General features: G+C 43.2%; 1 protein-coding gene across 5 annotated transcripts in view; it reads left to right on the top strand.

Moving 5' to 3' along the window:
- The window catches only part of LOC124411017 (Down syndrome cell adhesion molecule-like protein Dscam2), a 58,527-nt gene that overhangs the window by 31,635 nt on the left and 4,302 nt on the right, over nt 1–22,590 (top strand). For 3 of the 5 annotated variants that reach the window (XM_046889832.1, XM_046889833.1, XM_046889828.1), the window contains 14 exons: nt 7,478–7,803; nt 8,559–8,808; nt 12,885–13,029; nt 15,823–16,085; nt 16,170–16,331; nt 18,138–18,479; nt 19,568–19,873; nt 19,988–20,287; nt 20,360–20,491; nt 20,584–20,723; nt 20,901–21,064; nt 21,319–21,557; nt 21,647–22,240; nt 22,301–22,573. In XM_046889832.1, the coding sequence (XP_046745788.1) occupies nt 7,478–7,803; nt 8,559–8,808; nt 12,885–13,029; nt 15,823–16,085; nt 16,170–16,331; nt 18,138–18,479; nt 19,568–19,873; nt 19,988–20,287; nt 20,360–20,491; nt 20,584–20,723; nt 20,901–21,064; nt 21,319–21,557; nt 21,647–22,240; nt 22,301–22,573 (3,636 nt within the window). Of the gene's footprint in view, nt 1–7,477; nt 7,804–8,558; nt 8,809–12,884; nt 13,030–15,822; nt 16,086–16,169; nt 16,332–16,832; nt 17,115–18,137; nt 18,480–19,567; nt 19,874–19,987; nt 20,288–20,359; nt 20,492–20,583; nt 20,724–20,900; nt 21,065–21,318; nt 21,558–21,646; nt 22,241–22,300; nt 22,574–22,590 lie in introns of all 5 variants that reach the window. The other 2 variants (XM_046889830.1, XM_046889831.1) reach the window with 2 other exon arrangements.

The raw sequence follows: 22,590 nt of genomic DNA, 5'->3' as shown, positions 1-22,590 counted from the left end.
GCGAAGCTGCAGGTTGAAGGAGGGCTCCATTTGCGGAGCACGGCGCTCGTGCTGATGGGAGCAGATAGTCCAACTGCGCGGCGAATGGAGCCGAGAAAGGCACTGCCAGATAATGGGGGAAGTGTAGCGAGAGAAAAATGACACCGTCGGGAAAACAACAAGGCACCGATGGTGGGAAACGGAGTTTCTCTTGGTGGTGGATCTCGGCAGTTTCCGAGCCCTCGACGGGCTCTTGTGTATCAGTTAACGGATGTGCCTCGTAAACGGAACCTTCCCTCTCGCCATTCAGGCGGGGAAATTTTTTATTTTCTCACTTGAAAAAATAACGATAATATTAATACAAAATCCTCTCGTGTGGTCGAACAAACAACTGCGAAATCGAAATAGAGACGTTATTGGTGTTCGTCAGGGGAAAGTCATTCCGTAGGATATTCTATTCACGAACATAAAAAATAACCCCATTCTCCAAGAATGTTATCTGTCTCTCTCTCAATTGATGTATCATAATATTGTGTCGAAATGACAAAAGAATCAATTGTCACCACCAAAATGAAAGCTTGGCTCTGAAAGCGGACAAATATTCAAATAGATTTAGATGGTACTTGCACACTTTCAATAAATCTTGGCTGACGGAACTAAATGTTTTCCTTGAGGAAATGCTTTGGACATAATCAAGCGAACGTTCAATTCGGTGTATTATTTTCACCGTTATTCAGAAAAAAAATATTTCATTAAGTTTAGTTTTAATATCATTGGAGTGAACAAAAGATCGGGTCGAACGAGGTGATGTTTTGCTGGAATTACTAAATTATGCTCGACGGGAACGAATGTTTATTGTTATAAGAAATTTCAACAATCATTCGAAGTGGTTTTAATTAAAAATAATATTCTTTACGACGACGACGGAATATTTAATTAAAGCGCTGGCACGCATTCAACCGCAGGTGCAACCTGCTTCGACCAGTCGACTGACTGTGAGTCGGTGCATCCAACCAGTGCTAGGAACTGTCAAACTTATAATTGAATCAACCTTAACGATGAAAAAATTTGTCTCTTTGACCTGTAAGAATTTATTATGATAACCACGGCATATTCATTCTTGCAAACTCATAGCTGAAGTAACGATTTTTCCGACAACTGAATTTGCTTGGTTGGTTCGACGACTTTTTTCTCTCCGTATAGAAGCCCGAATTTTATCTGAAGGGTAGAGTTCCAATGCTGAATTCGTGTTTGTAGTCCGACTGAAGTCAATTTGCATATTATATGATCCAGGACCGCGGCGAATATGGGATCGACTGTAAAAGTGTGAGAGAGGCTACAGAGGGATGAGCACCTCGGCGTACTCGGAATAATAATCGCTTATCACATGGTCCGCGGCCTCTATTGGCTTGCCCGTGGGTTCCCACGCGTATTGTTTCGTTTTCCTCGACTTTTGTTATTTTTCGAGACATCAAGCAGCGTTGTTGCGGTCCAGGGCTGGCTAGGTGGAGATTACACATTCCCTCTGGTATTCTCATGGCTCGGTCGAAATGGGTTAATGTTTCGTGTCGAGTGTCTGCTGGGAGCACTCGGCACAACATTCACCCAATTTTTTTCCAATTAAAATTTTTTCCACGTCAAAACGGGCTTGACGACTAGACCTCAAACTTCCAGCTAATTCATTTCACAGGCTCGATATTTTTTGCTTTTGTTTAGCCTTTAATCCAAGTGTTTTTCTGTTGTGGTTTTACAGGCTCGAATCCCAAAAAACTACGATAGAGTGGAAACATTGAACCAATCTAAAGTTCTGATGGGTTTACGAATCCTAGATTGAACTCCGCCAGGGTATTATCAACGCGAATGGATTTAAGAACGCTCAATTCAATCCAACAAACGAGTAGACAGACTTTCCGGCTACCAAATAGACCGGAATTCCGGCCATTGCAGCTCGGAGCATTTCGCTAATCGGTGGTTGAGAGTCGAGCAAAATTTTGAAAAGATATCGGATCAGACGGTCACCCACTACCGCCATTCTACGGTCTGTGGGGTTCACCACCCTATTCTTTTGGCTTCGCCGAGGCAACATCGGCGTCTTGTTTCGTCTATATCAGAACCAAGAACCGGCAAGAAACAATGCGATATTGCTTTCATCGTCTGGGATCTTAGCCAACCAAACTGGCCGTGACGAGCGCGGCGAAAAGGCTAGAAACATCCTGCGATCAAGGTCTGAAAGGTATCCCCGGCATTACCCAACGCTCAGATCGATACGGGGATGGTATTGGTCCGTCAGCCTTAGTTCAAAGACAAGGTTTCACTGTCAGCTGCAGGTGCTAAAGAGCAGAGTCTTAATTGGAGACGAGTTTCCGCTCCGAGATGAGGTCGGTATTTTCTCTCGAATTTCCATCAAAAGCTCCTCCGAGTCTATAGAGTTCTGAAATCTGACCTGCTGAATGATTCGCCGAGAAATATACATGTATTCCAAGCTTTGCTGTACAATACAGAAGTCAGCACCGTCGATTGTTTAACCGCGCATACATGCATGTATACGTTATACTTATTGTTCACTGCAGTCTTCATTTAACCTGAAAGCTGTAGCCACGCGAAGACGTGGAGAAACTTCTTCTTTTCCTTTGTAAAAGAAGACTGGTTCACGAGCATGATGGCATCCTGGTTTTAGCTTGTGGGTCGTACCTAAATGCTGTAGAAGGTTTCTTTTAAACCGCGTCAGCATCTGTTCGCCCGCCATTTTAATGCTCCTCATGCATTTTCCATTGGTACCATGTTTCCAAGTCCAATTACGTTATATGCAGCAATATCATTCGTGCTTTGCCCTCTATCAATAATGGATTAGTGGCGTAAATAATAATCGCTTATGCGAGTTGAACCCCGATAATTAACTCCCATTTGACGATGTTTTTCAATACTCTAGCCATCTGTCTTCTCTGCTACAAATGCAGAGCTGTTGCTTTTAGGTTTAGAGATAGAAACAAATCAACAAGTTTGATCGATGGCCATTGAATTACGGACGTGGGAAAAAGTTGGATCTGAGATAAGGCATAAGTTGATTGATCATTTTTGACTTGGACGTACCAAATCTTCACATTTTCTTCTACTGTACGGTAACCAGAAATACCCTGAAAAATCCTTCTGAATGGACGATGACAAATATTGTCACAAAAACTACTCGGTAACTTCAGCAGCGAAGGATTCCGGTCTAGCACGAGAGCCTGAAAACGTTGCTGAGAAAAACTCCATCTTCAGAAAACCACTCGGCGAAGGAAAGACTGCAGGAAGAGTGTAAAGTGTGTACGTAATGCGGATGATGGTTATTTCACGGTGCTCCACCATTCCTGAGGCGTAAAACTAGTGATACCTACTTCTCTTCTCGCTCAAGAACGACGAAAAGTCTTCAGCCATGTACTAACTCCCTGCTCCAATGCGTACGATATGATCCACATGCGGTATGCCGGAAGCACCGTAAGTGCAATTTAGCATTCGCATGGAATTCGTTGTCTTCCTTTTTCTACGACTACCCGAGAACCACCCACCTGTCTAGACGCTGAGTATTGTTTGCTAATGGGTCCAGAAAAGGTTCGAGCTCAGCCGGTATTTCCATCGATTGCGTGTATCCGGTGGTGTCATTCAAGCCGGCATAAAGTGTTCTGCAACCAAAGAAAGACAATTTCTGTCTTTTGTGTGGTTGATCGCGTCGTTGAAAAACATCGCAACGTATATCGCGTTATGCCTCGCCGCAAAAAAATTTCTCAGTCCCGTGATTTTGATAATTTTCTAATAGTCGGTCAGCACCGAAGAAATAAAGTCGCGACTCGGGATCCATTATTTAGTCTGAAACGGCAGGAGGTAAAAAAGTAGGTATAATCTAGCTTAAACTAGCTCTTCTCTGATAAAAACTCGCTTAGAGTGAAACTTTTTTTGGAAGTGTACGTGGAAGGAAGTGACGTGGCGTGCGGAGTGGTCCATTTGTTATGAGCTGAACGACGGGCAGCCAGGAGTATAAAAGGGGAGGTTTTCCGTTCGTAATTTATCAGCTAATCCATTACCCATACATACGATATCAATTCCTTTTTTCACCGATACAACAAGAAGGCTCGTAAATTTATGACCCATTCGACTATTTGTAATTGTAGACAAGTTTAATAGTGATACCGTATTGACCCTAGAACGGTAACTGGGGGGGGGGGGATACGAATATAAATTTCTCACCGCAAAAGAGCTTACGTTTTCATCTTTCGCTTGATAATTTTTTACCACTTTTTTGGAACTTACGTAAACAGTTTTTTGGACCACGTGATTCTTTATTAAAAAACGAAGAAAATATAACTCCATAGAACCCTTAACGGTGTGATGTACCCGAGAGATGAAATTCACAAATTTAGGGCGTTTTTCACCCCCAGTTACCGGAATAGATAAAAAAAATTAACGTTACCATTCTAGGGTTAATAGTGATACTGATTAGACCAAGCCTTGCAATGAGTATGAAAATCGATAACTCGCTATTTCTAGATGAGTCATCTGCAGTTAGCTAATCCAAACTCCTGACGCATTAGCAAAATAAAAGCGAAGGATCTACTCTTTTCTCATCTCTGGTTTGATCACATGTTACAATTCGCAAATGGTGGATGGTGATACTGGACCGTGCCGAACCGGACGCGAAACATGCAAAGCCTGGGAATATATACGCGTGGGTGGTACGTGTGGCCAGGACTGCGATCAATATATCATCAGCTGAAATTACAATGATACGTGAAAACGGAGGCGGGTCAGGTCGAGTCGTATTAAAGAGCGACAGAGGTGCAGATAAAAAAGAGAAAAAAAAAAACACCGTTGCGACGCTCTGCTAGAGAAATCATGCGCAGCTTCGCCAAACGTGGAATCACTTCCATATACTGATGAAATCTTATAATTCATTTTGTACATTCCTTAGTACAAGGTATCTATCGGGATTTAGAATATATTGCCGTGATTATGAAATTGAAATAAACAAAAACCGTGATATTGTTGATAAAAAAATTTCACCACCATAGCAATGTTCCAATAATGAAAATACCCGTGAATGAAAGTCAATATTCAGACTGTCGAGTCCCATTTTACGGTGTTGTATTCGACGAACCCACACTTGGTTTCACCCTGACTGCTTAGTGAGGCAGAGGAATTCCATCTGCAAGTCACTCCAAAGGTTAATCTCGTGTAAAGCCTCTTGCAGATCCTTTCCTCGGGAAAAATGCTCTTTGTAAGCGTTGAAAACTTCTTGAATTGCGGCAGAAACTTGAACCGAAAGTTTTACTTCGTCTGCTGAGGAATATGCTTCGTTAGTATACATGTCGAATTCATAACCGCCTCGTATGTATAATTCCTGTTCATTCCACGCGTACCCTTCTCATTTATGTTGAGTTCCACATTCTTTCCGACGGATATTACCAACTGGCATCACAATAATTTTTTCAAGTTCTCAAGAGGATCAATATTTTCCAGAGCATTCTTTCCTGGCCGGATTTCCTCCGATAAACCTTTTAGAGTTATACACTTCTTAGAATCCGCACTCAGAATCACTTGTACTTTTTTGTCGGTTCCTGGTTTCGGTATAACGTACAAACCTGGCACGAGTGCATTTTCAAGATTACAGTTGTAGAAAAGACGCGGTGTTCAAAGGGGTGCTAAATTTCAATTCTCATTAGGTTAATGCTGGGCTTACATGCTTCTAGTTTTAGCTTAATTAAGACATACTGACGTAGAGTTTAAAGTAGCCTGAAGACTTTAGAAACCACTGTGCAACAGAGTTTTGGCTCTTTCCCCGTATATTTGCCAGTGGTCCTAGGTACAAGACTTCTCTCACTACGATGCAATTTCTTCCCTTCTCAGATATCCGTAAGTAAGCCTAAATCAAACGGGAAGAGTAAACTGATCGTAAACGCGTTCTGTAACAGCTCAATCAACGCTGGCTACGTAACATGGACCAAGCTTGATTGGCACTGATCAAAGAGCCACGACGCGTCACGAAACAGTCTGCTGATTGCTAATGACCTATGTTTGACGATTTGGCCAGTTGAATAATTAGTGGTTGCGTTTTATCAGTAAGGACATCATACCGTTAAAGCTTGCGATAGTATAATGCAATTAATTAGGATTTTTTTATTATTTTGAAATTAACGATATTTGCATAGCTAAACACTGAAACGAGAGAGCAGAACGACGTATTGTGCAAAGACTGAGAAGTGGTGCAACTTTGACCTGTCCGTTTTGTAGTGTAAATATTCTCAATCCACAACTGTTCCGGAAATTTTCCGGGAGTTCAAAGCTGCTTACGAACAAAGTACAGGTTTAGTTACGAACACACGAGTTTCCGACTTAAGAAGCTTTCGGCGGTATCTTGAACTGGCAGCTGCAGCGACGCCAGGCAAGTCAATTAATGCGTGAAGGAGTACTTTAAAATATTTCTCCGTAACAGGCTGCTCTTAACTCAGAAGACGACGGAGATGAATTAGAAATTGTTCGCCGGATGTTATCCTCGAAGCCCGACAACGCATTGGGATTTATGAATAGGTACCACCTATTTACCCTTCACCAACTTCGAAGTACTGTTCCTCGAAAAACCAGCTTGTTTGCTAAGACGGAAATTTTGTTACGGGGAATTAACGTCCGACAATACTTAACCGAATCTAATTTCTCACAACTGTTGTTCCGCAGCTTGTCTCACAGGAAGCAAGAGAATCTTTTAATCACCTAGCATATAAGGTGAATCTCAAGTACAACAGTAATCATCTCACCGGAGTCGTATAAGCGTGAGGCCAAGGACTTCAGGAATGAGGCAAGGACACCGCGGAGATGAAGGTCCTCCGATCACCAGCGCTAGCCTCGTGTGACATCGGAGAGTTTCCTCTGCACCGACTCAACAACGACTGACGCGTAGTCGCAAACCCATTATGTAAACCACTTTATGGCCATTACGATTTTCAAAGAGCAATTAGTGAAAGGACGCCTTGTGTCCACAAGCAGACGCCACGCAATACTCTCGCATCCCCAATATTCTCAACGGATATACTTAAACGACCCTCGTCCCCCGTCTTCTCGATTTCCGCAAATGCTGTTGAATGTTCTAAGAGTGGTTGTAGAAGTCGCTGATGAAGAAGAACGGCTGCACCTACTCTCTTACACATTTTTACCTCTACGGGAGTAACGCAGGAAAATGGTGGTGGACACCATCAGCGCTACCGTCGGAACCTGGTAAATTATATGCCAGAGGACGCCTGTGTACGTATAGCCGGATGACACAGTGTCAGAGGGGGAGCAATTGCTTAATATATACCGGGTGGCCAGCAAGAGGACGCGGTCTGCAATCTGGGCTAGGCTATTATTTGGACGTTGTGGTGACGGTTTAAAGACGTTTGGAATCGTTGGTTCGAGTAGTTCCTTCGGGGAAAACGATCATCTCGTGATCGGGGAGGGACTGGATTTACACATGTGTATTCTTGGTTTTCAGAACACCGCAACCCGGTACCGCCTCGATTTAACGAACGAGTGAGCCCAGCGCCCGTTCGAACGGGGGAAACAGCCGTGCTGTCCTGCATCTCCCAGGGGATTCCACCCCCTAACTATCTCTGGTTTCGCGAGAAAGGGAACGGGGCTGAGGCGGTAGGGAATTCGGAACGAGTCCACGCCAGAGCCGGCGTCCTGGTACTTCAATCGGCGAGGACCGAAGACGCGGGACGCTACGTCTGCCACGCCAATAATACTGCCGGCTCGGAAAGGGTCGAACTCGAGGTGTTCGTCATCAGCAGCTTGTCGGTTCATCTAACCCCTCAACAGGTGAGGGATATTCGTTGATTCGCTTATGATCGCGGTCACACTTCACTCCCTATCAGCTCGAACAAGGTACTTCAATTTGATAGTCCTTGGCCACTAGGGGAAAACAGTGTTTGGTACCGGAATTATTGAGATTAAATCTTAGATGTGTCATCGTATTATCCGCTTTCCAGATATGAATCAGGTTCGGGGCCTCAGGGCCAAAACAATTTTATTTCGGTTTGGTCAGTGATAACTAATACAAGGACATAGGAACGTAATGAAATAATTCAGAAACAGTATACAAGTGTTTCCAAAATCTGCGTACAGATACAGCTTGTACTGTCTAACCGGATTTCAGGTTAGGTTCAAGGTCCAAGAAATGTTATCAATGAGGAAAAGATGATATCATCTACGGAGAGTTCTTCGTAATTGGTACAATCAACTTTCGAAATGGTATTGCATGCGAAATTTTACAATCTACGAAGCTTTTATACTTAGCATTCATACTATTGTAGGTACTTCGACCTATCGGTGAACGGATCCTCGACCCTAATTCATATTAGACTTCGAAAGCTTTAGCATTTTGGGTCCGCTGTACTGATTTGTCTGGCACGGAAATTTGCATGCCGTTGTTTAAACCTTGGAAACTTTGGATGGGCTACGAGGGGCTTTTCGAGGGCTTCACTCCTGCGATGCTTTATCAGTCCTGAACTCCTGCACACTAGCCAAACTTCGTTAAACTAATATTGCCCTTACACGACACTTTTCTTGAACAGATCACGGTGGACCTTGGTAAGGACACGGAGTTCCAATGCGCCGTTAGCGGACAACCGACTCCCGTCATTTCCTGGACCAAAGACGGTCTCCCGCTGAGGGACACGTCTTCTAGCAGGATCAGAGTCGCGGGTCACAGTGGCTCGACCCTCCACATCACTGGCGTTAGTCGGGATGATCGCGGAATGTATCAGTGCTTTGCCAAAAATGACTACGAGATGGTTCAAGCGACTGCGGAGCTGCGTTTGGGAGGTAAGTGCGGTGAACCCGGATGGTGAACATCTTTCTTTTTCGAATGAATTAGTGTCCAGGATTTATGGAATAGTATGAAACATCAGAATGAACAAAAATCAACTGGAGGATATATCGTGACTTCGATTTTCGCGAAATTCAGTGGCATCTCGTGTTACAGCAGAATCTTGGTCATTGATTTACTGCTTCAAAGTCGAGTATAATTGTTAGATGAAGTAGAATAAAGTTTTACTTCTTGTACGGTAGACTACTTCAAAAATGTGCTACACCATTGACGCCCCAAAAGATATTGAACGTGAGTACGAAGCATACGGCGCAGAACGTTAAATAGGTGTGGACGATCGTTTCTGCACAGAATATTAGAAGAATTGTTGCTGGAATAACGAAAGACACTAAAATCTGCACTCAGATCCATGCCTAGGAATCATTCGAAATAGGAAAAGCCGGGTCTTGCCAAAATAACGCGTTTTTTGAAAGAACAATTAGGATATTCTTGTTCTTTCTCAAAGTTATTAATTCCAACATTTCATGAAAATCAGTAAAAAGGTTTAAATGGTAAAAAAATTAGAGATATTCACTTGTCTTGAAAATATGACAGATGGGCCTTGCTTACGTCCGTCTTTCGAGAGGATTACGGCTTCGTAAACATCCATTCAACGTGTGAGAAAAAGAATCCTCGGTTCGGATTGTGAGGATACCTACTGTGCGCCAGTGTTCGTATATGCATAGCCATAACGTCTTAATATTTATTTAGCAAATTTCATTGCAAATGTCTGAAAATAGTACAACTTTACTGTTAAAAGCATTTGCAAAATCACAACAAGATTGAAACACCGAAGGGCGGTAATTAACTGATAATGACTTTCAGTCCACCGCAATATAAACCAAGATTTTAATATGAATAAAATTTTACTGAATATAATTTTAGTAATGAAGACATAATTAATGTTTTAATATAATTATACGAACCAACGAATGGAGAAATCAGATCACAATTTAGTTCATAAATCGATGATCAGTGTAGAGTAAGCAGAATATATGCGTTTTCACTGACGCACAAAGCTAAGGTGACTTAAAAAATGGCAACACGGGGCATGCATATTCATACATGAGTAATGAAATTCAATATTGTAATAATACCGCTGCAAAATTTCTAGAACTCACAAATATTCTTTTAATTAAGAAATAAAACAAATCAGATTGAACTTCTGTACCAGCTTCAATGAGGTTCGTAGTTTAGAAATGACTTTACGATAACTATCCCTCACTATTTAGATTTCAAATTATATGACATAATAATATACGTGCAATGATTACACACCGCACTGTTTTTCTGCCCATTAAGTTTTACCCTCGTGTCTCTATAGTCTTTCGTATCTTTACCAATTTTCACTTTATAAACTGAATTCTCATGTCGTTATTCCTTTTGTCATTTGATTATTTCTTCACCACCTTGTTTATCAATGAGATTTTAATATGAATTGATTTGGTGGCCGTCCTTACTCAAGGTCGCTTAAAAATTACGTAACCATGTCCTCGGGGGTGGGGAACTCTCATGAAAACTATAACGAAGCGATGGGACACCGACTCCGTAAGCATTTTCTTTCATCGTTTTTTATCGCACGAGCTGTTCACCGCAGGCAAGGTTCAAAAATTGCAAATCATTCCTTGAACCTATCGAACTCGTGACGGAGGAAGTTGGGATAGCTGATTCGAAAACCTTTCAGATAACCGGCATTTTTGGTTTAGCATCAAGAAAACCTGAATTCCCTTACTTGGTGAAACGTGATTCTCCTGCCGGATTATACTTTGTGATATCATGACGGAATCTCGGAAAGGATGCCACTGGGCTTCATTGCCGTCCGCAACAGGCCATTCCAAGGGTATAACGACCTCGCCCGATATGAAAACGCACAAATCCCCTATTCGCTTCTATCTCACTGATCCAATTTCCTTCAGGACTCATCCAGGGTCCGCGCCTTCCGTTTCTACAGAGCGTTCATTACCCTTATGGCAAAAAAACAACGGTTCAACAGATTGACAGTATATGCAGAGGAGCATCAGTTCGACGCGACGATCCTTCCGAAACCTTTTCCCATCTGATTCCACCTATTTTCGACCGTGACCTTGAAGTTATCATTTCTCGGTAAGCGAGGCAAGAAAGGCGAAGGAATGAACAGTTTGTTCCTCGGGCATCGTTTGACTTTCCGGGTGTTTCGGTCGGTTCTGCAAAAAGTGGATGAGCTGGAGGGCAGAGTGACTTTAGTGTGGCTACTTGAACACCGGCAGCACGAAAGAGAAGCGGAAAAAGAGAATTAGAAGTAACAGTTCGAGTGGCGTACGTCGCACTAACGTTTCACTAAATAAATATATCCAATTTGTCTTTGTCACGCTTGGCATAGAGGAAAGAACTTCTCGGCAAAAACATCGGGGTGAAACAGCGCAGACAAATAGCGCCAACGTGCCTGCAGTCCTCTCGGTGCTGCCATCTTTGAACTTGGAATTGCGTTTCATCGGCTGGCGAGGAAAAGGCATCGCAGACCAATGCCAACATTACATCGCTTCTAATTCTATGAATCCGAAAACCTTACGTTCGCGGCTATCCTCTTATTCTTACAGAAAAACAGGGGTAAGGAAAGTAATCTCATTTTTTCCGACTCCATTCCACGGAGCACAACGTAAACTGGAAATTTGGTAAGCTAAAGTAGTTAAGAGCATCAGACCCTAATGGTTTGTAGTTTAAAAGTTTTCACTCTGGCACCATTTCACGTGATGCTGGAAATGGGAAGTTAACGGGCGCCGTTTTCCAACGACTTTGTGAATTCCCGTCACGTCTAAGCATCTTACGGTACCAACACCCGAACCAAGGCGGAATTTCCTTTACCCCGGAACGATGGTTACTCATGTATAGTTTGCCAATTAATTACGACAGTACGCGTAAAGTCGATACAATCAATAAGACAACGATGTCAAATTAATGAAGATTGAGAATGCGGAAGACTCGATGGGATCAATAGTATCGATATATAACCTCACAATTTGACATATCTTACCAGGATATGCAAAATGATTTATCGGTAGATCGGTGGAACGAATGAGAAGCCACAGTGTATGCAACATACGGAAATGTGCAGCACCAGTTTTTGTTTAAACAGACGTACCCACGGATAGTTGGAATGAATATATGAATCGAAGAAGCGTATCTTCAGGGATCGATACCCAGGTTCTGCATTAATAGATTGAAAAGGAGGCCGGGGCACTGGGGATAATCCCATTCCTCGTGCCTCCTCTTCCCAAAGCTCTCGTTCATACACCTTTTGTGTACTAAACACAATCAAAGTTCCGACGATCACGGTAAATTATTATCTGCGATACAATCGGCTCCCCTTTTCAGAAACTCATCGTCAGTCCGCAATCTAGAATCTTTACAAACTTAGAGTACGCCGTAGTCTTTTGTACGCCGTAAGGAGGTTCCAAGTTTGCATAACAACGACAATGAAAATGGCTATGATAATAGCAAATATACGTCACCGGGAACGATAATGATAAAATGGACAACGAATTGTGGACTCGGATGATGTCGTCAGAGCTCTTTTTCTCCAATTCACTATTCCTGCTTTTATAATTGCTATTATTATTCCTGTAATGCATTCTAGTGAATGATGAGAATGAAGTGACCGAGCGTATGTTTTACACTACCTACACGAACATCCAGCCGTACCTCGTTGCGTAATTTTGGGGCTTAATTCGCGAGGCAGTAGCAGAGTTTAGGCGTCAAACCGCAGATCGATAACTCGCTCCACACATCCAACCCCTTGTGAATGTTGCCTAAACGTCGTCTGTGCTGCATAATATTCTCGTGTTACGTCAAGTGGTCCCGGAGGGCCGACAGACCGACCGACGAATATGAGGCGAGGGTGTAACCTGAAGGGACGTCCCGTATACACTATAAGGGATGATTTGACGCGGCCACACCTCCAGACGACTTTCTCTTTGCCCAAGGACAGGGGAAGTCGTTTGTTTGAAAATATTCAGCCCGTTGGATCGCTTCATTTGTTATACTCGTTTCTGTTTAGACGCCTCGCCTCAGCTGGTTTACAAGTTTATCGAACAGACGATACAGCCGGGACCATCCGTTTCTCTGAAATGCATCGCAGCGGGAAATCCGACTCCCCATTTCACCTGGACTTTGGATGGGTTTGCTCTTCCTCAGAACGACAGGTAAGAAAATACTTCACGACTCGTGCCTCTGATTTTCCAGGTTTAATGGAACACTGATATGAAAACTCAACTCTGACTTGTTTCAACGTAGTTTACAAGTAATTTGTCAGGCTATACTTTTTTTCTCCATTCGTGGCTACGTAGCAACGTAGCAGTTTTCAAATGTAGGTACAAAATCAAAACGAAAATGCGTCCATGTGGTGGAAAAGAAGAGTTTAGTGCAATAACGAATAACTTTCGAATAAATGGGGAAAAAAGTACGGCTGCACAAAAACAATTCTTCATGAACTATAAAATCAATTATAGTATCCTTATTGAGGTATTCGTTGACGGAATTCTGTAAGATACATGAAAAAAAGAATTTGTGAAATATTGCTGCGGACCCTCGGTAGAAAGTTCGCCTATTTTTTAGCTGCTGGCTAAAGGAAGTGATTTTAGTTAGCAGCAGACTTTTCTGCCAAAGCCTTTAAGGTTTCAGTCTTGATACTGAGCTGGCCCTGCATAGTTTAAATAATATATCGAGTCGTTCATTACTTCCATAAATCAGGGGAAATAATTATGTAACTTCACGTTAGGATGAAGAATACCGTGCTAGTTCCAGCCGCTGGGTTTTTTGATATTACCATTATTCTTCAGCCGCCACAGGGTGAAGAGTGTAGAAGAGGGAGTGAAACATGGAAAACATTTCAAGCGCGAATACGAATGATGGTTTCGTGTGGTGCGAGTTTACAGTTTGCAATGTGCTTTTGAAGACCGGTTGTTTATTTAAAAAAAGAAATGTTGCTTCGACACAAAAGCAATGAATGTGGAAACGGAGAGCTGCGTTGGCGTAGCTGAGATGTAATTAGTGAATGGGGAATGTAACGAATTGTTTCAGCGCATTGTTTCGGTAAAGCGTTCCGACGTCGGACTTCCGTCGTCATCTATATGTTAATTCCAATTTGAATTCCTCTTGCTTCACTTTGAGACCTTTTTCAAACAGGTCGTGATAAGAGACAGTCATTTAATTCGACATGCAATGAATCATCTGTTCTGTACACTATGCGGAGTTCTTTAATTAACGCTACGGATTAATTAAACGGTTGCCACGCAGAACTTCTCAACCCTTTTGCTGCCAGCATGACTGCGCGAACATAATCGATTTCGTCGCAAGTCTGATGAGACGCGATTTTTCATTAGAAATAAATCGAAAAATGATAATTTCATCATTTTCAGTTTATCCCATTTTGAGACTGTAGAGTAATTCGTTCTGAAAGCTTGCTCGTTATTTTCCACTTTACATAAAATTCGTGTGCTCGAATTAAAATGTCACTAGTCCTGTACACGTGTTACACGTTTTTTGGAAATCCAAATATGGATGAAGGGTATCAATCTTGCTGAATTTGATCCTGACTTGAAGACGATGATTAACTTTAGGTCCAAAGTGTTTCTTAATACCCCGAGGATTTGCTAAAGCTCCAGACAATGGATAGAAACCGAAGAATAAAGATGCTGATTCCGTGTCTAGGTTCGATCGTGGGGCGAAGCATTGTTTGCGGCCCCGGATAATCTTCAGAAATAGCCGATAAATAGTTAATTTCAAACCTTTCAAGAGACACATCGATCCACTCATTCCCATCTCTGAATATAGACTTGGCGTAGGATTACTGATGCATTCTTCAACGTCTAGCCTGGCGACAATTATAATCCAAGTGGAACGGCGAGTAAATTCAATCAATGAGATGTTGAAGAAACGTTGAATTGCTCGAATGAACAACGGAATGATTACGTTCGGAGAAGTTTTCACTCAGTACTAAAAAAAAAAAAAAATGCAATCAGTAGAATCGTGTTTCAACACGTGTGCGCATAAATGAATCTATTAATTTAAAATCAGCATGGTATTCAAAGACAGTTCATATCGTATACGACTGGCGTGGTAGGATTGAAATATAAAAACAGCGGAGAAAGTTTCCCGAGCCAGAGGGATAAGGTTCATGTTGTGCGCCGTCCTATGAAAATTGAAATCCAATTTTCCCGTATCCTACTTCGTTATTGCTTCCGGCGGCATCTGTATATCCCGTACCTACGTGAAATTATCATTATACTGTTTTACTTAGTCATCGCGATCTTGTATCTTTTGTATACTTAGTTTCTTTTGCCCTATCAAATCGTTCAAATGTGCTTGACGTCGACGAATTCGTTTATTCACCGCTCGCGATGCTCATTTATTCATAACCAATAATTCCTAGCCACTGATATTAGAAGCCCCAAAAACCCACATTAGCACTGCAATATCCGGTGTTTAATTAACGGGTCACGTGGATGATAGCTTATCAGAAACAGATTTAGTCACATGGTTTAGTCACTTTTACCAATGACTACACAGTAAGCGAAACATCAAAGTTTCGAATGATCCGAAACCCGATGCTCAACGTTCCAAAAGTGCAAAGTTCTGAAACGACGAACTTCCGAATCAACGAAGATTTTCCGTTCTCTGAATTTCTGGCTTGGTGAAATTTCACCACTTGGATCTTTCTTTGTTTTGGATTTTCGATATTTTCACGTTCGGAATCCTGGTCAGTCTGATTTGCGGTTTTCTTATTTTTTACGCACATTCGTTGAGTACACTATGCTGTGTGAGTATATTTTAATTTTCGGAACTTTGAGTCGTCTGGTTCCCTACCATTCGAGACTTTGCCGTTTCGTAAAAGTTCAATTCCGCTTTTGGAACTTTTAAAATTTGGCGCTTAAACTCCGCCTCACAGATCAGTATTCCAAGCCCAGAATATAATTTGCTAACGTAAACATGTGCAGGTTCGTAATTGGCCAGTACGTGACCGTTCACGGTGACGTCATATCTCACGTGAACGTTAGTGCAGTTCGCGTGGAAGACGGCGGTGAATACAGATGCACGGCGTCGAACCGTGTCTCCAAGGTTCATCACTCGGCACGTCTCAATATCTATGGATTGCCGCACGTCCGTCCGATGGGCAACTACGCAGCCGTTGCTGGCGAAACAACGATTATAAAATGTCCAGTGGCTGGTTTTCCGATTGCCAGTATCACGTGGGAAAAGAGTATGGATTGAATGACCACTAAATGAATGGATTTTCCATCATTGGAGTTTAATTGTGTTCGATTTTCTCCCACTCACTTTTCAGACGGTCAGCTGCTTCCAACGAGTCGACGCCAAGAGGTTTCTAGCAATGGGACTTTGGTCTTACACCACGTCGACAGCAGTACCGATCGTGGCGCCTACACATGCACAGCCAAAAACAAACAGGGTCACGCTTCATCGGAAACCGTCATCATCGAGGTCAAAGGTGAGCCCACCCTTCGTCAGTTCTTCAACGACTTCTTCAAATCTTTGTGCTTTTACCCGATCACTTGATTGAACTTAATTATCGGCTGCAGAAGCCTGTGATCTACAGTAAAGTCAGACACCCCGACTAAACGAAATAGCTTCTACTTACAGATTTCTCTAATCATCCTCGTATTAGCCCAATTGTTGGACACTGGATCCTGTCACCTTGTGGGCCCAAAGATGTCACCTATGCAGCAAGGATCCGTATCAGGAGGATCTCGAGTCCTGACAAATTTCACTCACAATTAGCCATACTTGATGATTCAATGACCGTGTGATGATGCAGCAGTCTGTGCCTGTTTCCGGTTACGATTTTTCAGTACATACCATCGATGCATTACGGATACGAATGTTCGATAGTGTGTATAAAAATCGTAATCACGGAACAGTCACGATTGATTTCAGTAACGCCTAACCGAACCAAAGTGAAGAAGTATGTTTTTTATTGGTGTAATTGCAGTCCCTCCTAAAATCGAACCGTTTAGCTTTCCCGCTAATATCCAAGCTGGGGCCAGAGTTCACGTGACATGTGTCGTCAGCGAGGGTGACGCGCCGATGAAGATCACCTGGCTGAAGGATGGACATGCGTTGAAGGCGAGGGAAGCCATGACGCATCAGATCGGAGAGTATGACCTTGCTTTACGGATTCAAAGTGCCTCGCCATCGCATAATGGCAACTACACGTGTGTGGCGAGCAACGATGCCGCGAAAACGGCGTACACGTCGTTGTTGCTGGTTCATGGTACGGCTCGCACAGCTCAAGGATCTTTTTATCAAAGTGAAAAAGGTCCGCCTGCAGGATCGCAATAAAGACAACCTTGCAATCGGACCACCGCTGGTAAATTTTTGACTCAAAGAAATCGGTCCGATTCGGAGAAATACCTCGGAATTGATTTTCCGTATCGTGTTGTGCCGACAACCAGAACCAGACTCCAGACTCGCCACTACACGCTCTTTGGGCGTTACTCGTCTGACACCCTCTGGCTCTACGTTTTCTCAATTACTCTCAAACAGCCACCCCTTTGTTCCACACCCCCTCTTCCATCTGTTCTCTTGGCCAGAGTTTCTCAACTCGGTTCAGAGTATAAGTAGAAAGTCAATGTTTCAGCCAATCTCAAACTTTTTTCCAAATAATCATCGAACATGCACCGCGTCAAAGACCAATTTACCAAAAACAGTCCGTCATGAATTTTGACCGAACAATATGAAACTTTGCCTTATACTGTGGCCAGAAATACTTCTTTACTTGAGACACTCTGACCAGCGAGGCATCATCCATACACAGTGCAATACAGTCCCCCACAATCTACACAACAAGACGGTCGCACAGTCTTTCACACAAAGTTTCCCACCTGCTGCCATACAAGAACCAAAGCAATCGCCAAAGGCTACTCTACTACCGGACAAGAAATGTAAGGCGACTGTCATATCACGATGAACCCCCTTCCGGCAGTGGTATTTAGCGAATCGAATAGTTTTTCCTTTATCACAAAGCTGTCAAGAACTTTACTAGTGAAACTTGTCATAATCCTGCCACCAGCGTCTGAGTAAAAAGAAATTCGAACGGTGATGCAATGTGTTGAATATTTTCAGGGGTATGCACATTTTGTTTCAGTGCCATTACTGATTTCTGGGGGAGCATCGTGTAATTTATTTTCATGCCGGTCATTTCGGAAGAAGTTCGAAATGAATCTTTGGAGAACTCGAGTAAAGCCAAGCGATACAAAATTCATTAGAACCTAGTGTTTCTTCTTGTGCATTGCAGTTCCGCCTAGGATAGCTCCTTTTAATTTTAACAAGGACTTATCCGAGGGCGTGCGGACCCAGGTGACCTGCATGATCGAAAAAGGTGATCCACCATTCACAATCACGTGGTTGAAAAATGGCGAACAGATCGACGCCTCCGGTGGCGCGAACTTTGGCTCACTAGGAGCCTCTGGATCATCCAGAGTGATTCAATCTCCCGGACTGAGAGTGACCAGTATCGACGCACATTCCAGTACCATAGTTATCGAACGGGTCAGTGCTACCCACACCGGAAATTATACATGCGTCGCCCGCAACTCCGTCGCTGAGGTCTCTTGGATGGCCGAGTTAGTCGTTAGTGGTAAAGTAGATTGCGAAACGCGACACGTTTCAATGTCATTCGTAAAAAGCAATTCTTTAGACTGATCGCGCATTATTAATCGTCTGTTCAAGCATGACTCTATTATAATATAGACGCCACCACGCATAGAACGCAGCAACGCCCGCAGCCAGCCACCGCTCGACGCACAAAGCACAAAGCACATCGCACACAATACTTCACAGTAAATCGCACATGCACCAGACCTCATTTCTCACATCAGCCCCTCGTCACGATTTATTTTTTTCACGGGATCCGTCTTCAATATTTTTCATGTCTTCGTGTTATACGAGACTTTCTTCTTACGAGTATAAAAGATTAGATGCGAAACTGAACGAATTTGAAACGAGGCTCACCTCAAGCACCAGCACCATACAGTCAGCACCGAAACACATTATTCTCGTCTCTCTTTGTATTTTGATTTCTATCTCATCTTGCACATCTCACCATTGATTTGATCGTTTTTTTTCCTATCTCTTCCATTTTACAAACCTCTGCCTCACTTCTCATCGATTTGGTGCACAGTTTCTGGGTGTCGAAATGTCTGCACAGCACTGTTATCGTCACAGTAAATAAATGGAAATTCAAGTTTGATACTTTATGTCACTATTGCTGTTTTTCCTATATTATTCGTACAATCTGTTGAAAATCAAAAATTTAATAAATAACGTAGGGATTGAACGAGACGTAAATCACTTGCAGTAGTTCTTAATTCGATTCATTAAAAGCTTAAGAAAGCGCTGAGCTATGAAAAGCTGCAGTAGTAGAGATCTATTTGTGCGTATTTTCTGCCATTGCCGCTGGCGTAATGCGCTGCAGCAATTAAACAAAATTAAGGAGACGTCTGACAATGAGTATACAGTTTGCGCCGTCTTCTTTTATCGCAAAATTCTCAGCAGCCAGGAGAGCACAATGTGAACAGTATTACAATTTTACACAGTCGAGATCTCCAGACGTCTCTGTAATAATGTCGAAAGCCTTTTTAGCACTTTTCAAATTAACCAAGACTTAAAATTTGGCTTACAAGTGTGGACCACTTTTTAACTTATTTTTCCTGTACATGAAAATAGTACCGCCACGTTGGGTGATGGAACCTCAAGATGTTCACGCGCCGGAAGGCATGTCACGTTTAGAGCTCCATTGTCATGCTGATGGATTTCCAAAACCTGCAGTTACGTGGCGAAGAGCGACTGGTAGACGTCCCTGGAATTACACAGATTTAGTCAGCCACCAGCATGCTCAGGATCTGAGGATTCATTCTAACGGATCACTCGTATTCGGCAGAGTTCAAGAGAACCATGAAGGATTCTATGTCTGTGAAGCTGTTAATGGAATTGGTGCAGGTCTCAGTAAAGTCGTTTACTTGACAGTCAATGGTTCGTATCACGTGATCGTACACGTAAAATTTGTTGCCCAAATCCACAAATCACATCTTGACTGATGGAAAGATTTACGTTCAGTGATTGACCAGCTCGTTTGACCGATTCCAGCGCCAGCGCACTTTGTAGAAAAGCATCGTAATCAAACTGCGAGATTAGGATCAAGCGCCAATCTGCGTTGCGAAGCAAAGGGCGATCACCCTTTGAAGATTGCGTGGCGGAAGGCGGGTTCTTCCTTAGAACCGACCGTTCCGGACTATCGCTATGTAGTCAAGGAAATGAACACTACGGATGGTGCGGTCAGTGTTCTAGGACTAGTAAGCACAACGAGGGAAGACAGCGGCCTGTACTTCTGCATCGCCTCAAATTCTTATGGACGTGATGAACTGACCGTACAGTTGTATATACAAGGTATATGCTTTGCACGGTAATTAAAAACTGAAGAGGACTTCGGAAACTCTCTGTTTGTCTCTCTAATTCCAGAGCCTCCCGATTTTCCGAGGAATCTTCACGTTATTGAGAAGGGTAGCAGGTACGTGAAGCTCGGATGGACCACAAGCCAGGATGGAAACAGTCCGATAACTCGGTACATCATCGAATACAAGACCGATGCTGGTGAGTATCGATGCCCTCTAAAGATGCTGATGGACCTGTTTTAATGACGTAACTAACGATAGTTTATGTATTTTTTTTTTTTCATTCAACAGAAGTATGGCATGATCACACATTCCATACGAACATCCCGGGCAGTCAAGCTTTCGGCCACGTCAATTCCTTGAGGCCGGCTGTCAGCTATCAGTTTCGTCTATTTGCCGAGAACGAACTGGGTCGAAGTCAATCTAGTGATGTAGGTACAACGCACGCTCAAGTGCTCACGAATACTTTTCCATCAAACGCGACTAAAAGATTCTCCGATTAGTTTGGAATATGAAATCTGCAGATGCTCAAGCATGTTGTAGATAATTGTCAACTTCAAGCGAGCTCGAGGCAGCTAGCCTAACGTATAATCTTAATTATGTTTCAGGTTTTGGAAGTTACAACAGAAGGAGAAATACCTGGGGGTCCACCAAGAAATTTGAAAGTAGACGCCATCAGTTCAACGGAACTGAGAGTTATTTGGGATCCCCCGGATCATGACCTGTGGAACGGTGAAATCCTTGGGTATCACGTCGGTTACAAAGAACACAGGTAATACAAGAATAAAGGTACATAATTTATCCCGTAGTATCATATTGTTTCGGATTCTATATCATGAATAAGTTAAATTCGATGAAAAAATAAATGCAGTGTGGTTTGCCGAGTGCCGGTAAGACAATTAAAAATTCCAAGGCCTCGGTAAGCAAAGTAAAAGCTCCTCGAACAAAACATGGAGATATCCTGTAGTATTTTAGCCCACAGTCGGTAAGTTCCCTTTCCGTGCGGTATTACAGCCCGGCGGAAAGGAGTAACCCTTTGACCTTGCGCAGATTCGCGGCTGAGCAGTACACTTATCGAACGGTAGAGGGTAGAGTATCAACTGCCAACGTTGCACTGGGGCTTGCGCGGACCTCGATTCCCGGTCGGCAATGTCAGCTGACGGACCTAAAGAAGTTTACACGATACAGCGTTGTGGTACAGGCTTACAACGCCCTCGGGCCGGGGCCTTTGACATCAGAAGTCGTGATATCGACCCTCGAGGATGGTGGGTGTCGGCTCAATACAAATACCATTGCAAAGTACCATGAGCTACAATGTCGGCGATTTGGTTATAACTTTCAAATATGATTCCAGTACCAAGTAGTCCCCCTCAGGATGTTAGATGCACTGCATTGTCGTCTCAGTCACTTCAAGTATCCTGGGATCCGCCACCGGACTCTAGTCTTAACGGGATCCTAAAAGGTTACAAAGTGATCTGGGAAAGCATGGAAAACTTCGTCGCGAATGCTAAGCCTGAAACCAAAATCACGACAGCCTTGACTGTGGTGATGCATGGGTTGGAGAGATACACAAATTACTCAGTTCAAGCGGTAGCTTTCACCAGAGCGGGGGACGGTGTTCCATCTACGCCACTTTACTGTTTGACGGAAGAAGATCTTCCTGAGAAACCAGCCAATGTAAAGGCAGTCGCTAGTTCTGCAACGTCGATAATTGTCTCCTGGCAACCACCACTTAGGGCTAATGGGATTATCACTTCGTACAACGTGCATTACAGAGCTGTTGGTACTGAAGGGAAATGGTATCGCAGGACCCTAGCACCTCAGCATACGAGCTACCATGCTGAGAATTTGCACAAACCCAATCAATACGAATTCGTTGTTGCGGCTGTGACTTCGGTCGGTGAAGGAGCGCACACTGCTTCCATAATTCTCAGACCGTCCGCTGAAGGTAACAGGATCGAATGGTGAGGAAATAAGACTTGCGAGATTAATTTTTTACCGTTTCCAGTGCGTGCGGCGATTTATTCATTTGGAATGGTCTTTGTGGTGCCTTGGAAGCAAGATATTACTCTCCCTTGTCAAAGCGTCGGTAAGCCAGAACCCTCGACAAGTTGGAAACAGCGAGGGGGTCAGCTGATCAAAACTTCTGCAAAAATAGCCGTGCAGATCGACGGTTCGCTGAAGATGTCAGAGCTGCAGCGTGACGATAGTGGAAACTATACGTGTATCGTAGAAAACAGACATGGGTCTGACCAGATAACGCATCGGCTGACTGTTCAAGGTGAGCCGAAATCGAAG

The sequence above is a fragment of the Diprion similis genome, chromosome 10 (genome assembly GCF_021155765.1).
Source record: "Diprion similis isolate iyDipSimi1 chromosome 10, iyDipSimi1.1, whole genome shotgun sequence".
Classification (NCBI taxonomy): Eukaryota; Metazoa; Arthropoda; class Insecta; order Hymenoptera; family Diprionidae; genus Diprion; species Diprion similis.
This window is presented reverse-complemented; position numbering and strand designations above follow the sequence as displayed.